The sequence below is a fragment of the Notamacropus eugenii genome, chromosome 1, assembly GCF_028372415.1.
Source record: "Notamacropus eugenii isolate mMacEug1 chromosome 1, mMacEug1.pri_v2, whole genome shotgun sequence".
NCBI classification, from domain to species: Eukaryota; Metazoa; Chordata; class Mammalia; order Diprotodontia; family Macropodidae; genus Notamacropus; species Notamacropus eugenii.
The window spans coordinates 249841529-249858638 of NC_092872.1; the positions used below are offsets into that span (position 1 = coordinate 249841529).

Genomic DNA, 17110 nt, shown 5'->3' on the forward strand with positions numbered 1-17110 from the left:
CTCTCATAAGCCAGAAATAATCTGAATTATTTCAAGATAGTAACCTTACCGGCTTTTGGTCATTTTCACTCTGATTGCCAAAGTCATCATCTGACTCCTTGAATAGAAACAAGCCAATTTTTGTTAGTATAAACTTTACATGTCACATACTTTCAAATTTTGGGTTTCCGAGGCAGGTTAATTTGTAAATTCAGGTGACTGATCCATTTTTGTGGTCTATTTATGATTTCATATGCTATAACACACTAGAAACATGCAGAAAGATTTCTAGTTGGATTGTGCTACCAATAATTTTTTTCTGTGAAATTTAAAATGGTTGATTTTAGAAGTCCCTTTCACAAATGGCTATGAATTTCTGTCAATCTGTACCCTTAATCTTATATATTTTGTGGCTAAGGAATTCCAGATTTAGTCAAGTGGAGAAATATAGCTTGTTCCAATTGCAGAGTGAATATTTCACTGTCCAAAGGAAATCCAACTAACTTGTTTCTCTGATTGTTACCAGTTTCTTATAGAAACTAGAGAAAAAACTGATACTAAAAACTAATGAAATGATTCATATTATCAAATTTTACTAAAAATAAAACAAAAAGACTGCAATCCTAACTCATTTGCTAAAAGACATTCTTCAGTAGAGAAGCAAAGGATATGAACAAAAAATTCTCAAAAGAAACAATAACCCTGTGAAAGAATGCTCCAACACAGTGAACTGGAAAAGATGACAAAAGAAGGGAATAGTTGTCAATATTGAAGGGAGCGTGGAAAGATGTGAACACTAGTACATTGTTGGTGGAGCTGTAAATTAGTAGGAACATTCTGAAAGAAATCTGGAACTTGGCAATTAAGGTTATTAAAATAATTCCATTACTAGGTATATGCCTCAAGGAGGACACTGATCAAAAGGCAACAAAATATTCAGAGTATGATATATATGTTGTCACTGTAGCAAAGAACTGGAAACAAAGTATATGACCACTGACCGGGGAATGAATAAATAAAATGCAGTGCATCAATGTAATGAAATGCTGTGTCTAAGAAGAAACAAATATAATGAAGACAGAGAAGCATGGAAAGACATATGAATTTATGTAATGTGAATTAAGTAGAGTCAAGATCATCACACATATTATTACAACAAACGGAAAGGACCAAATGGGTACATGATCTAGGTATAAAGGCTGATACTATAAACAAATTAGGGGAAGAAGGGATAGTGCATTTGTCATATTTATGGAGAATGGAGAAATTTATAACCGAACAAGAGATAGAAATTATGAAGTGCAAAATGGATAATTTTGATTACATTAAATTGAAAAATTTTTGCACAAACAAACCCAATGCAACCAAGTTTAGGAGGAAAGCAGAAAAATGGGAAAGAATTTTTATGACTAGCATCTGCGACAAAGGCCTCATTTCTAAAATATGCAGAAAAAAAAAATAAACAGAAAGAACCACTACCACAAAACAAGCTAAAGTGAATGATGCAAAATTACAAAGAATGAGCTTGGTCCCAAAGAAGATACTTCTCCCTTTATTCTTTTTTGGATGGGAGAAATTCATGAGTATGGAATATGGCATATGTTTGTACTTTTTTGATCAGTTTTACTGCTTTTTCTCTTTAAAAAAAAACAAACGATTTTTAAAAATACATATGACAGTTCTCTGGGAGGAAAATACAGGGAGAATTTGACCAATGTATAAAAACCAAAATATGTCAAAATTTATTTAAAAAATATTCGTTAGTAAATTACTGGAGAACTAGTAGCACATGGTAGGTCTTCCCCTGCCTAGGATCATCATTTTAAGTTAAAGCTTCTACTTCTAGAAATCTGAGTCCTAGTCCTTCTGTCATTGCTAACTTTTCAACCCTGCAAGATATAGTTGTACCTTACATATTGTGTAGTTCCTTTAATGTCATCAGGTTATAGCAACTATGCTCAAACTACCTCTAGGGCAAAATTCAATCCCCTAGCTGTGAAGATGTCAGTGAATAACAAACATCTAATAGACAGTAGGGGACAGTCGATAGAGTTCTGGGCCTGGAGTCAGGAAGACTCATCTGCTTGAGTTCAAATCAGGCCTTAGACACTTAACTAGCTGTGTGACCCTGAGCAAGTCACTTAACCCTGTCTGCCTCAGTTTCCTAATCTGTAAAATGACCTGCAGAAGGAAATGGTAAATTACTACGGTGTCTTTGCCAAGGAAACCTCAAATGGGGTCGTGAAGAGTTGGATGGGACTGAAAAGAATGGACAATAATGAATACACAGTAAGCCCTTTAATCATCTTCCCATGATAGAAATTCTTAATAGTAAAAAAGACCAGAAAACTAGTTAACAGAAATGTAGAGTTTTAGATTTGGAAGTAACATAAAGCGATGAAGTGATTAACATTCTAGTTCAGCAGATGAGTTTTTGGCCAAAAGAATGAAAAGGCTGTTGTAAAAGGCTTGTGGAACAGTGGAAAGAGCATGAACTTGGAATCAGGAGAGACCTGGGTAGAAAGCCTACCTTTCACATTTACTAGGTATGAGATTGTGAACTTGAGAGACAGGAGGGGACTTAAAAAGCATCTAAGGTAATGTCTGCCTTTTACTGTTGTGGGGCTTCAGTTCAAAGGGGGTGAAAGCCTTGCTCCCAAGCACACAGGCCCTAAGAGGCATAATCATGCCTTGCATGGAGTCCTCTGGCTCACCGGCTGGCTTTCCCCACTCCCTGAACCTGATTTCTCTGAACCCATTTCTTCACCAAAGTCACACTTTGTAAGTAAGCAGTTGGCCATGAGACATTGCTAGAGACAGAATGCTCAATTTGGTTGTCCTATGAGAATCTGTAGTAACCAAGTTCGATGGGGGCAGAGCCAGGTTTGAACCCAGTCCTTGTGACTCCCACTCCAGGGTTCTTCCTCTTATTCTGAATGACACGAGAAAGTTCCTTGGTAGTTTAGCTTAAAAGTTCTAGCAGAGGTACAATTACATGAAGACTCTGAAGTGGCTATGCTCAAATGACTCAGGGGAAGAAGAATTAAGCTGTTTTCTATACTGCATCTACTACCGGCACATCTGCAGTCCCAACTCTGTCTTCATGGTCTACTTCACAAAAAGCTCATTATCCCCATCATGGTACCCTCCACAGAACTTACCTCTTCATCTTTTTCCTCTTCACTATCCAAGACACTATCTGGATCACTGTTTAAAGAGCCTTCTATTTAGGGAACAGAGAAGATGAGTTAAAATGCACCAAAGAAAACCAAAATTAACATGAGAGTCCCTTCTTGTAATCACAAACCCTGTGACCAGCACCACTAGAGGTTTGAACAAGTTAGGATCTGGTCTTAAACATACCCTCACTTGAAAGATCTCCAAGGCCAACATCTTCTTGCTCCATGAACAACTGGGAACCAATCAAGTAGGGCAAAGGGCGATCAATATAGAGATCCTGCAAAGAACACAGTTAAAGCTTTAAAGGTAGACTCCTTCAGAGAGACTTATAAATAAGCAATGCCACTTTCCCACCAGCCACCCTGTTTCTTTAATTTTTCTGCCCCATTCACATTTTAAATGAGAGGACAATGCAGCAATAACCGAACACTTTATAGTCCAATTACAGAATGAGGATTCATGTCTTAGATTAGTCTGAAGAGTCACAGTTGAAGTTATAAAAGGTAAAACTGAGGAAGAAGCCAGGCTAGAGTAAGCCCATTCTTGTCACCAAAGTGATCAGAATAACGAGCTATCAGATGGTAGGTGAGCATGAGCAGCCTGAGGAAGCACAGAACAAATACAAGTTCATAATTATCATTCTGCTTCAAATGCTTCCCCACAAGACAATTTTTTTCCCAGTGTGAACCTGTGCTAATTTTCATGGCTGTATGAGGGTTTTTTTTGAAAAACATTTGCTAATATCAAGTAAGTTTAATGTTTACTTTCTCTAACATTATAAATTATCAGAGTTCAAAACATAAATGGTAGGTTTCAAACCTGAAAAATGATCATTTAGGGAAATTACAAAGGTCAAAGCAAAAGAGAGAGAATGAAGGGAAATTTGGTCCAATTCTATCTCCAAATTAAAGAAAATATCAGGATCTTATAAATTTGCTTTTATAAAATGTGTAGATGTGTGATATTTACTGCTACTCCTAGTCCTCCGGTGCCACTCATCTCATTTCAAGTGAAGGATCTGGAGCCATCCAAAAGTAAAGGGAAATAAGCCCGCTATCCAAAGGCTGGCAAAGACTGTGCCAATCTGACCAGTGCTCTGGGGGCCTTCACCTTTGGCTCAAGGATCAGTTCTACTCTTTCATTTGCTTCTTCTTCTTCAGAGTCTGAATTTCCAGCTTTGATATCAAGTTGTTCAAATGCACTGTCCAACACCAGCAATCCATAGTTGACAGCCTCCTGGACTTTGGGAATCAGATCTGCCTCCTTTTGTTCCCGGGTTTTCTCCTGTAAACAAACAAACAAAAAAGATCTATTATGTTTTTATTTTGGGATGCTGCAATTAAATTATAAACAGTGACAAAAGTACAGTAGGAACTGTCAATACAGTGAACATGTACCAATGGAATGCCAAAATACTCTTTAAAATCTGAATGTAGGCTAATGTGAAAATATGTTTAATATGAATGTGTATGCAGAGCCTATATCAGATTGCATTCCATCTTGGGGGGAATGGAAGGAGAGGGAGAATGCTGAAAGTGAATGCTGAAATAAATAAATAAACAAACAAACAAACAAATAAACAAACAAATAAATAAACCCTGAGTTTAGAGCAACAAAATTTTAGGGAAAATGAGTTGAGTTGTCAACACCCAGACCCCAAAGACTGACTTTGGTTTTTCTCTGAAGAGAAATGGGTGAGTGGTGCTGCTTCCCATGTCACCCCTTGATGTTCCCTGATCCCTCCTTCTCTGGGTTAACGACCCCTTGGGCAAAGCTAGAAATGAATAGTCAGATGTATGAGACTAGAGCAAAAAGATTTTGGTTGAAATTGTAGTCAAAGGTGTGAACTAGGTTCATATTAATAGGTTTGTAACTAGAATGTCTCCAACTCATCCTGTATGACCACCAGATAATCATAAAACTCTGTTTTATAGATATCAACCTTTGTTCAAAAAGCTTGAAAAGCTCTCCATTATCCACAGGATTTCAACTTCTTACCCTGACACTCAAGCCCCATCACATACTCATGCCTGCCTAGCTCTCTACACTTACCTCACCACACTATCCCCTAATCCCAAGCCTCCCTTAGTTCTATCTTAATGGGACTTTTCACTGTTACCTCAATACAACACCATACCTTCCTGTAGTCTTCTCCCTGTCTAAAGTAGCTGCTCTCCTCTGCAGATTCCTTTATGGCCCAATCAAACTCTGCCTCCATGGAACCACTGCCTGAGGTCTCCCTCCCTCCTTTGACTTGCTTGGAATTTAGTGCTTAGCTTATGTGGCCTCTGAAGTGTTACTCATTTTTCTATGTCTGTGTCCTACCTTACTAAGTAGAGGAAGGTTCTTAAGGACAAAGATGGTATCTTGGGCCCCCAGTGTGTGTTTGTACCAGCGCTTGAGTATTCGCCTAAGTCTAAGTGAGCATTGGGTCATGAAGACTCAATCCAAGAAACTGTCCATCCTGGTTCTGTGGATGAGGAGCCAGGGCCACAGATTTGGAGGCATCACATATTTGGGCTAAGTCACAGCTGTGGCTCTGAATAGCTGATATAAGAGACATCCACCTTGGATCCTCAAGCCCCGTTGGAGCTCACATGACACTAACTATACTCAATGGAGTACGAGCAAGCCTGAGCAAGCCTGAGAATCGCGTAATCAGTGTTGATGGGTCCACTTTACAAACTGCCTGGAACGCCTGTCCTGGCTGAAAAATCAGGCTGGGGGACTCACGAATGACTGGAGGCCCCAGGTACCTGGTCGGTCTTTTCAACTTCAGCCTTGGTAATGGGCTCCTCCACTTCCTCATCGTACACGCGCTAGGGAAGGAAGCAGATTCATTAAAATGCAATTCAAAAACCCACATAGCTGTCACTGTGAGTGAGGTTACTTAACCAGTCAGGTAGATGTAGCCATTCCTTAAAAGGCTAAGTTTCAAAGTGATTCCTAAGCAGCTGTTACCTGAGCTCTCCAAGTTCTGCAGAAGGCTACTTTGTAGAGATAATTGATTGTGAGTTCCAGGGGATGCAAGCACACTTACAATTCATACTATATTTTATGGCAGCGAAGAAATGACTAAGGCACAGATATTATTATGCAAAGGGGAGTTTTAAAGAAAGAAAATGAGCCCCTTATACAGAGCAGTCCAAGAGTCTAAGTGTAGTTTTATTAAGGTTATTAAAGCTTAAAAACCACACTACGACTTTTGGACCACCCTGTCTAAATGAGGAAAAGACTGGATTGTATTACACCAAAAGCTAAAGATATGAAGAAGAGACTGGATACAGAGTTGAAATGTAAAAAAGAAAATTATCTTTCTAGTAGAAATAGCTACAGGTCATCACCATTAAAATGAGTGCTTCCTGCCCGAATCTTGATCCCTCCTGCCTCTCGTCCCCAGATACAAACACGATTCACAGCTAAAGAAGCTTACAATGAGGCAAAAAAGGACCAACTTGTCCTTGTCTTGATCTCCCAAATGACAGGAGCTGTCCACAGGCCATTCTCAGTGGACACCAATCTTTTGTAAGCGGTTCAGGTTTTCCACAAAGATTACTTTGGCTCTGATCTCTTCTTCTTGATTTGCTGTCTTTGAGTCTGCTGGCAGCATCAGTCCTCTTCAGGGTAATAACGCTCATTTGAAAGAGGAACAATGGATAAGAATCAAATGAAAGTAAACAGCTTTCAGAAATAAAAGGGCCCTGACAACAAGCACTGTGTAAATGCCAGGAAAATTATCTTTCCTTCATCACTCTTTCCTTTAACCTGGCCATGCCCTTGCCCCACAAACCTCCACTTTGTAGGGGAGGGCTTGGGGGTATGTGTGCAAGAATCCTGACTCTAGCACAGACTGACTTTGTAAACTGTGACTATAAGCTCTTGGGCCTCAGTTTCCTCACCTGAAAAACAAGGTTGGGCCCCATGACTTCTGGGGTCTATTCCATTGCTAACATTCTGTGATTCTCTTTCATTAGATGTATACAGAGTAAGCAGTTCATGAACAATGGCTCTTGGCCTTCCCCCCAACCAAATTCAGAAACCCATCTCTGTCCTGAAAACATGATCCACAACTAGGTAAGCATAAAAATGGATGTGTCACCAAGAAACATGAAAAATATAAGGTGAACTTCAAGTCTTACTTTGGCTCAGTTGGGATTTTATTGGTATGGATACTCACTCTCGCTTGCCCCTTTAGGCCTCCTTCCCCTCCTAATTTTCCATAAACCCTTCAGTGGGGAGCTACCCAATAGCTTGGAGTAACTTACGTGCATGTGATTTGGTTCATTGGTCATTGAGATTTCCCACTGAGAACACTATGAGTTAAAGGATATTTGTAGAGCGCCCAAGACTTGAGAGTTTTCATGCCCTCTGCCCATCATTGCAGAAGCAGAAGGGGCATTTTCTGTCTGTCCCTTCCATCAGTAGTCACTGCTAAAGATTTCATTACTTGGTGGCCAACTGTCTGTTGCTGAGAGAGGTGATAGCCATTCTAAAGTTGAGACTCAGAAAACTAGTAACAAACCCTGACCAGTCATATTATGTAGTGGTACAGCTTTTCAAATCCTTTCCCTGTCCCCTCTGGAACTACAGTGTGGGAAGCAGAGAAGAGGGGTAGGAGCCTAGCTTATGCCTGTAAGTATACAAAATCAGTTATAATTCACCAAGCACTTATTAAATACCTCCTGTATGCAGGGCACTGTAAAAGATATGAAGCATTCAAAGATAAAATGAGATTCAAATCCCTGCCTTCAAGGAGTTCATGATAACATGGACATGGGTAAATAAAGAAAAGAAAATTTTTAAGAAGGAGAAAGCACTAATGATTGAGGGTACCAAGAGATGCTTTCTAAGCTGAATCTGAAATGAATGAATAAAATATTGTGAAGCATTTTGAAGGAAGGGAGGGAGGGAAAAAGGAAGGAAGGTTAGAAGGGATTTGGTTTTCTCTCTTTGGAGATTTCCATACAGAGCCTGGCTGATCACTTCTTGGGTATCTTAATATAGGCATTATTTTTCAGGTGGCTGAGAAGCTCATTCCAAATTTCAAATACTGTCCTTCTGAGTGGGTTCCAGGCATGAGGAATAGATGAGGCCAGGAATCAGAGGGTGGGGGATGGAATGGTGAGCTGAGAAAATAAGCCAATGGGTCGGTTGGCTACAACACAAAGTATATAAAGAGGAGAAATGTGAAATTAGTCTACAAAGGTAAGTTGGAGCCAGACTGTGAAGTCCTTAAGAGGTGAAGTTTCTTGAACAGAGGAATAACATGGTCAGATCATTTGTGCTTTAGGAAAATGATTTTGGCAGTTATATGAAGGATGGATTGGAGAGAGGAGAAAGGAGAAATGGAGAGACCAATTAGGAGGCTATTCCAACAGTCTAATCTAGAGTGGTAAAGGTCTGACCTTGCATTGTGGCCACATGAGTGAAGAGAAGGGCACAGACAGGAGAGGTTCCATGAAGGGAAAACAGACAAACCTGGCAAATGACTGGATAAATACAGTGATGAGGTCAAGGGAAATGGTAAGGATGAATCAAAGATCAAGTACCCGGATGACTAGAAGGACAGAAGAAAATAAAAGCAGTAGGGGTACTTGCAAGGTCAGATAGCCTGATGGCTTCCTCTCTCCAAGATGTGTGATAGGATGGACTATGTCACTAGCCATAAACTAACAGTAACAGCTGACATTAATCGTTTTTCAAGATTTGTAAAATGCTTTACACATGATCTCATCTCAAAACAACACTAGGAGGTAGGTAGTATTGGAATTCTTGTCTCTATTTTTAGAGATGAGGACCTCGAGGCTCAGAGATTAAAGGACTTGCCCAGGGTCATACAGATGATCAGTCTGGGTCTCTCCTGACTCCCAGTCCAGGACCTTTCCCACTAGACCCTGCAGTCTTAGCCTCCCTATTGTGATGAAAGAAGCTGCCATTTCAGCCCTGGACAGGACCAGGAGCTGCCTGTTCTGAACTCTGGTACCTTCTCCTCTGTGACTCTGAGCAAGTACCAGAGGCAGGGAATGGAAATCTTGGAATAGCCATTCTCTCAAAGGTTGTAACAAAACAAATTTGATATGGCTACCATAACAACTGTATATTATTTTCAGTCAATCTAGATTCTGAATATAGTAACTGAAAAAATGTTCAAAAGGAATTTTCATTGTCCAACATGTACTCACTTCTCAATCACGTATATGAAATAAGGGACATTCTGTCACAGACTATGGAAACAATGGATTATTTGTTCAGCTGTAAACACCTCAGTCACTTGGAGCAGCAATTGAGCTAAGAGTGTGGACAGCAGCAAAACAGAGCACTGAAGTTAGTCACAGAAAATCATACTTTGAGAGATCAAGAGCTTTTTATTTTAAAATTACATTCTTCACAGTTCCTAAGGGCTTTAAAAAATTGTTTCTATATCCAACAATGAAGAAAAACCAGTAAGGATGTAAGACCAATTTTGCATACCCCAAAAGAAGTATTTTATATTTTCTATTTCTATTCCCTGGAACTATTAAAAGAAGCATAAACTAGTATGCATCTATGTGGATGTATAATATATATTCAGTTGTGAATTAAACTGTGAAACTGTCTACTGTATAAGCACAAAGATGGAGCTATTAACGCTTCCCTTTCCCTCTGTCCCGCCTTTTCTTTCCCCATCAGATACATGCCTTGCTTCAACTTTATGACTATACAATAGACAATTTCAAGCTGAAAAACCATGACTTAAAAATTCTTCCCTCAAATTATACAAAATACTGTCAACGACTCATACTTTTGCAATCTTGCAAAATCAGTGTATATTTAAGTTACTTCTCTTAGCAATTTTGTTAGTCAGTTTCATAATCTTTACTTCAAAAATGAGGAAATTTGGGGATTCAGTTATCAAATAAACTGCCTAGAATTGCAAATCAAATTAGATTTGTCACATGAACCTTGCTAACTATCTTTCAGCATGTGAATTACAGAAAGATGACATATAATAAATACTAAATTTTTGACAAACAAATTTAAAACCTAATTGGTAACAAATTTATACAATCAGTCAAGGTGTTTATTAAACTAAACATCTAATATATCTCTACCACGATGCTTCCTCAAATACTTTGAAAGGTCCATGAATTCTCTGGCTTCAATGATACAGACCACAATGCCTCACTCAACAATTTCATGAGCTGTGGCTTAGCCTAAAGGTGACAAAGATGGAGCTATTAATTTAGCTAAGTTGATGCATGAATGATTGATGACACAATACACAGTAGGTCTCTTCTCAAAAGGGACCTGACAGTAACAGATTTCACCTGTGGTGTTTGAGAAGCCATGGCAAAGCAACGGCAGGCTTTGATGATGTGCCAGAGTTTCAAAGGCAAATTTCAGACTAGAAAGACTACTGGATTTGGAGTCAGAGGAACTGGGTTCACACCCACTGTTTACTACTCTGTGAGGGGCAGTGAGATAAGTGGGCTAGATTTGATGCCAGGTGCAATCCTGGGCAAATTACTTAGCCTCTCTCTGTCTTAGTTTCTGCATTTGTAAAATTGGAAAAATAAGAGCAACAACTTCCCAGAGGTGTTTGAGAATCACCTTATTACAAGTGTGTTAAACCCACTGCAAATCCTAAAATACTATATAAAGGTAAACACGATCATTATTAAATCACTTAATCTCCCTGGGCCTTAGTTTCCTCATCTGTAAAAAAAGTGAGTTGGACTAGTTGACTTCTAAGCTCTGAATATGATTCCATTACCCTAATAGGTGGTCACTCTAAATTCAAGCCAGATTCCATTCATGACCAGAGGTATGTCTCATTCAGACCCTCAGTTTCTTCATCTACAACATGGGAATAATTGTGCCAGGCATCTCACAGGGTTGTTAAGAAGAAAATGCTTTGTTAATCTGAAAGTACTATATAAATACACAGTTTTTATTTAAATTCATGCCAGATCAGCTATACAAACAAAAATGTCAAATTTGACATTAATATCTGAGGAACTCACATTCTCAATGAACTGGGTATTAGACAGCATGAGGAAGTCATTGAAGACATTGTGGAGACGACAATCTGCAGCTTTTGTTTCATGAATCAATCCATCCACTTGTTTCTTGATTTCATGTGTCCTAGAGATGGTCTGCTGTGAGAACTCCTGAAGAAACTGTAAAAGCTGTTTTTCAAAAGACACAGTGATAATTACTTAAGCTTAAATTTTGACTGGAAAAGCAAGTCTCAGAATCTGTTCCTTCCTCCCCCTCCTTCAATATCAATTGTGAAATCAACTCTCACTGGTGACAGCTCCCTTCCTTTTATCTGTGACAAGGTGAAGGAGGGTTAGGGCTAGCATATTCACCACCATGAAAGGTGATGAAAAACATTTGGATACGACATAAAAACTAAAGTAACATCTAAGAAATCATCTTTTGTCATCATTTTAGTGCTGTAAAAAGTCATTTCTGGTTGAAATTTTCACTAATTTGGTGGTCATGGCAACAGAGATAAATGTTAAGATTACAAACCAGAAGCAAAAGAACAAAAGGGGCCTGGATTTTGTGCTTTCCCTCCTGACCACATGGTTCCACTCTATGCCGTGTAAAAACATTTCTCTTGCCTTGAGCAAAACTATGCAAAATATGAGATCCTGACTTGTTCCCCATGAAGGATCCAATAATGTACTGTGGACAGCTCCCAGGGTTTGAATCATGAAGGGTCTGGAGCAAAGTCTTGTAAATAATGAGTGCTCCAGGATAAGTGGGTCAATGTCTAAGTCATTGTCTTTGTGACAACCTTGAGGACAGGCTGATGAGGGGGAAAAGAGCAAAAATTTTTCCCTAGGCTTCCCTGCCTCTTCCCTTCCCCAAATCAATCATCAAGCATTTATTAAGCACCCACTATGTGCCAGGCACTGTGTTAAACACGGAGAGACAAAGAAAGGGACAAGACATTCACTCATTTCAAGAAGCCTTTTTCTTCATGTCAAACCATAGTTTTAAATTGTACAGAAAACAGATTAAAGCCAAATGGGAGATTTTAAAGGCCCCTTCCTACCTTTCCAGCCTTCTTTCTCCCCGTCCCTGCTCTCTCTTACTTTGCCTTCAGAGGCTCGGGTCCCTGCCCAAGATCTCCCATCTCCAGACTCCAAGCACTGGCATCCGCTGTCCCCTGGCGCTGGAGTGCCCTCCCTACTCATCTCTGCCCCAGGGCTTCCTTCAAGCCGCAGCCAGAACCCCACTTTGTCCCGGAAGTCTTGCTCTTCCCTCCGTTAATTACCTCCCGGTCACCCCGACTAGACCTAGTTAGTCCGTAGGGGTTGGCGGATTGTCTCCCTCGCTAGACTAGGGACTCCCCGAGGTCAGGGGCCGCTCCAACTTTCACTGTGCCCGCAGCGCTCGGCCCAGTGCCCGGTATACAGTAGGTGCTTAATAAACGCTCGCTAACTTCACTCAGGGGCCTCCCTCCACTTCACCTCTGGCCGTGATGCTGCAGGTGTTCGGTTTCGGGGGAAAAGGGAACAGGTAAAAACGCCACACAAATTGGGTGACCACCGCTTCTTCCGGATCGGCCCGGGGTTCGAGGCCAGCCCCGCCCCCCCTCCCCCCCGCCCGCGTGCCCCGGCCCTGCCCCACTCACGCCCGCGTCCGCAGCCAGGGACCAGCTCTGACTGTTCTTGCGGATCTCCTCCAAGGACCAGGGCCGCTCCCACACGGGCCCGGGCCCGGGCTCCGGTTCCGGCTCCGGCCCGCTCATCCGCGCCAAGGACTGGGGGCCCGGCCCGCCTCCGCCTCGACCTCCTTCCCTCGGACACCGGCCCTGGTGTTCAGTCGGCTCCGCTCCCGAGCGCTAGCCCGGAGCCCTGCCCCTCTCAGAGCCGCAGTGCCGGCTCCACCCCCGCCTCACGTGACGGCCCGGGCCCACGTGACTTCCCGCTCACGTGACAAACCTCGCACGAGTGTCCCCCAGACGGGCACTTCGAAGTAATCACTGCGCCTGCGCTCTCGAAGCAGCGTACGGTCACGCCCCCTCCGCCGCCGAACTGCGCCCCGGTCCCTCCCTAACAGGCTTTGACTGATCGATCTCCCGCTGTTAACGACCGCTAGGTGGCGCCGTGAATGAAGAGCCGGCCTCGGGGTTGGGAAGACGGAGCCTGCACGTTATCTAGCGGAGGGACCCTGGGCGCCTCAGTTTCTTCATCTGTAAGACAGGGATCAGAACTGCACCCCAGCTCCCCGGGGCTTCTGCGACTCTCAGATGACCCAAGTTACGTAGCACACCGTAAACCTCGAGGCGCATTATCCTTCTTAACGCGAACCACGGTTCAGCTGTCGAATCCACCAGTGCAGAGGAGGTGCCAGGCGGTGCCAGTGAAGGTGCCAGGCGGTACCAGTGAAGGTACCTTCCATACCGGGACTTCCTCACGGCGCAGCCTAAGCCTGCCACGTGCACAGGCTCTAGAGCAGGCGGAGCCCTTGGGGACCATCTGTTGTGACCTCCTCGCTTTATCAATGGGGAAACGGAGACCCCGGAGGGAAACGGAGGGACAGTTCTCCCAAGCTGAAGAGCCGGGTCTTCGGACCCCAAGTCCTGCGCTCCCTGAGCTATTTTGAACCGGATCTGCGATTTTATCGAACTCTCAGTGAGGAAATTAAGTGTCCCAGAGTGGACCGACCTGCGCTGCCACTCAGTCTTTAGAACATGACCTGGGCTCCCCAGCCCCAGCGATCAGAGGCAGGTCCCCCGCCTGATGAGGACCACCTCTCTTTCCAGTACACCAAACTGGCTCTCTGCTGTGCCATGATACAGTTCAATCTCCAGCAAGTTCCGTTGCTCATTTTTTCCCCTGATTTAAAAAAAAATAAAATAAATTTAATTTTAAAATAATTCATTTTTAGTTTTCTCAACAAACTTTTATTAGGCACCAAGGGGTGAGTACTGAGGGTTTGCAAATATACAAAAGAGTAGAGGTCCTACCCTAGACGTTTTGGCAAGCAGCAGACCCAGGGCTTCTCACTTCCAGGTCTTGAACTCTCTCCCCCCAGTGCCAGAATATCTACCAACACCTGTCCAACCCACTCTTTTCTTGATTAAAAGGGCCATACCCTGGAGTTACTACTTAAAGAGGCCTATTCATTCAAAGGGTGCATCTCATTCAAAGTGAGAATGTGAAAAGACCTTAGGCTGAAAGGGTCAGTGGTCCTATATTGCATCCTGGGCCATCTCCAGTCATCCTGATGAATATCTGGCCACTGGACCCAGATGGCTCTGGAAGAGAAAGTGAGACTGGTGACCTTGCACAGCCCTACCTCACTTAAATCTAATCCACTTGCAAGTCATGGCATCTCTGCCCTGATGTCATGGTCCCCTTTGAGAATGAAGGGCAAACAACTTGACTCAATGGTACCTTCTCCTGGTATTTCCATGGCGCCATCTTCTTTCTTTTTATTGGCTTCTCCAAGTCCAGTGTGGGGGAGAGGTGGATGCACAGGTTGTGTACTCTTGCCCCAGGAAATAGAACATGATCTTTTGAAAATATTTAAAAGATTTTTTTTGTTAAAATACAGGGCACTCCATCAATGCATCCTTATGCGCAGGCTACGGAATCTTTGTATTGTTCCAACTTGAGTAGCATATGTCCTGTTGAAAGAAATGCCAGAGACATTTTAAAAAGGGTTTCCTGGGAAATACAACAGGGAAGGAAGCAGAAAAATTCAGGATGGAATTTAAGCAGTGGAATTACGGCGTCACATGAGTCCTTTATCCTATTATCATGACTCCATCTTACTTTCGTATTCATATTCTCAGTGTTTGGCACAGTGCTTGGTACATATTAGACATTTAATAAATGCTTTGCTTTCCTTCTCTCACTCACTCACTCATTCATTCATTCATTCGTTCATGATGTATATAAAAGAGAGGAAGATGCCAAAAGCTTGGGGGGGAAAACATAGACTTTATTGCTAACTCTTTAGTGCCAAGAGAATATTAAAACTTACTGATCCATAGACCTACTTTTTCAACAATACAAAAATTTTTATAAGAATAATCTACATACATATTAAGGTATCCTTGATACAGATATGAGAAGAGAAAAAGTAAGTTTCCACAAATAAGCTACAACAAACAATATTTATAGTCACAAACAATTAAAAGGTATAGAGAATAGGGCCTTTATCCCCATTGTCTTCATGGCTTCCTGAATTTAAAAAAACAAACACAACAGTTGGTTCAGTAAAGTAAAATATTACCTTAAAGGCTCTCTTCTAACAAGGGGTTTCCCCTGAATATGTTGAAATCATACTGGATTCTAGGAAATGGTTAATGTTTGAAAAAACTACTCAATTACCCTCTGAATATTACAGTTAAACAAGACATAAAACAGGGAGAGAGGGAGAGAGAGAGAGCCATTGAAGGTATTTTCTGTCCATCAGAGAATCCAAACTGAAGCAGGATTTTCTAGATGCTGAGGTCTTCCAGAAACTCCTCATACATTACATTGGTTGAATCAGACCCTAAGCCATTATAAAATCTCTTAATTTAGACTCATAAACACTGAAAAGAGCTCAATCTAACTCTTTCCACAGGAAAAATCAAGTTGATGATTAATGCTTATTACCCAGATTATGATATGCACTTGAATGGGTAATTCATAGATTTGTTGCGTTAGTATATAGATCTTGGATAGAAACTGATCATGCACAGTGGGGTGGAACCACTCTAGGGAATTGTCCAGGACTTCTAATAACCCCAAACTTCTTCCTGAAATATGCCACCATGTTCTTCCAGTGCTGTATAACTTCAAATCATGAGCTACTATATCTTTGAAGAATTAAAGGGTGAATCACACAGATGTCAATGAAGAAAGAAGAGTGTGGTTGGTCTGAATAAATTATGCTATATTAGCAGAGAAAGATTGTACAAGAGAAATAGTGGAAAGATGTCAGCAGAGAGGTGATTGGTCATTTCCTTTTGAAGAAATGTCCAGCTCCACCCTGGCTCATTTCTCTCTTGCCTCAGCTCCTGACTCTCGGGACTCTATCACTTCTAGCCTAGCTGACTTCTCATCCAGGGGATACCTCTGCACCTTCTTGCCTTCAGCCTTCATTTGAGCAAGTACCCAGTTCAACAAAATCTCACTTCTGTTCCTGATTCTCTAGACTTCTCTATCTCCCCTGGCACAAACACCTTCTCTCCCTGAGGGTAGAAACTGTTGTCTTACTTGTGGTATTTGAATTCCTGATGCTTACCACATAGTAAATGCTCTATATTTTCTATGTTCCACATCTATAGCATCCACACCCCCACCTCTCTGTTTTTAAAATTGTTTTTTAATGAACAGAAACCTATTTTTTCCTCTTTCCACACTATTAAAAAAAAAGAAAAGAAAAACAAATTCCTTGTAACAAATAGGCATAGTTAAGCAAAATAAATTCCTTCATTGGTTGTGTGCAAAAACATATGTCTTATTCTGCATTCTAAATCCATCAGGAGGTGGGCAGTATGTTTCATCGTTGACCCTCTGGAATCTTGGATGCTCATTGTATTAATAGTTGTTCTTTCAGCTTTTCAAGTTGTTTGACTTTAAAATATTATTACTATATAAATTATTTGCTTGATCCTGTTTATTTTATTCTTCATTAGTTTACAAATGTCTTCAAATTTTTAAATTTATTAACAAAATATTAACAAACATTTATTAATAATTAAAAATAAAATATTAATAAATTTTTATTTATTAATAAAAATATTAATATTTTAATAATATTAATGTCATGATATAAATTGTTATCCTGGTTCTGCTCTGTATCAGTTCATATAGGTCTTTCCATGGTTTTATAAAATCATCTATTTCTTATAGCACAATTGTATTCCATACTATTTATAAACCACAGCTTATTCAATTGATCAGCATCTCTTTTGTCTCTGGGTTGTTATTTTTTTTCTTGTTATGGCAAAAAA

General features: G+C 41.0%; 1 protein-coding gene across 6 annotated transcripts in view; it reads right to left on the minus strand.

Annotated features, from left to right (window-relative positions):
• WASHC2C (WASH complex subunit 2C) overlaps positions 1-13128 on the minus strand; it is a 50995-nt gene extending 37867 nt beyond the window's left edge. For 4 of the 6 annotated variants that reach the window (XM_072628495.1, XM_072628496.1, XM_072628494.1 and 1 more), the window contains exons 1-7: positions 12788-13128; positions 11163-11327; positions 5916-5978; positions 4270-4443; positions 3343-3436; positions 3141-3202; positions 50-97 (exon numbers count right to left, since the gene is read on the minus strand). In XM_072628495.1, coding sequence (XP_072484596.1) covers positions 50-97; positions 3141-3202; positions 3343-3436; positions 4270-4443; positions 5916-5978; positions 11163-11327; positions 12788-12904 — 723 coding nt within the window. In that variant the 5' untranslated portion in view covers positions 12905-13128. Of the gene's footprint in view, positions 1-49; positions 98-3140; positions 3203-3342; positions 3437-4269; positions 4444-5915; positions 5979-6592; positions 6653-11162; positions 11328-12623; positions 12694-12787 lie in introns of those variants that run through there. The other 2 variants (XM_072628498.1, XM_072628499.1) reach the window with 2 other exon arrangements.
• Between the last annotated feature and the right edge of the window lie 3982 nt (positions 13129-17110).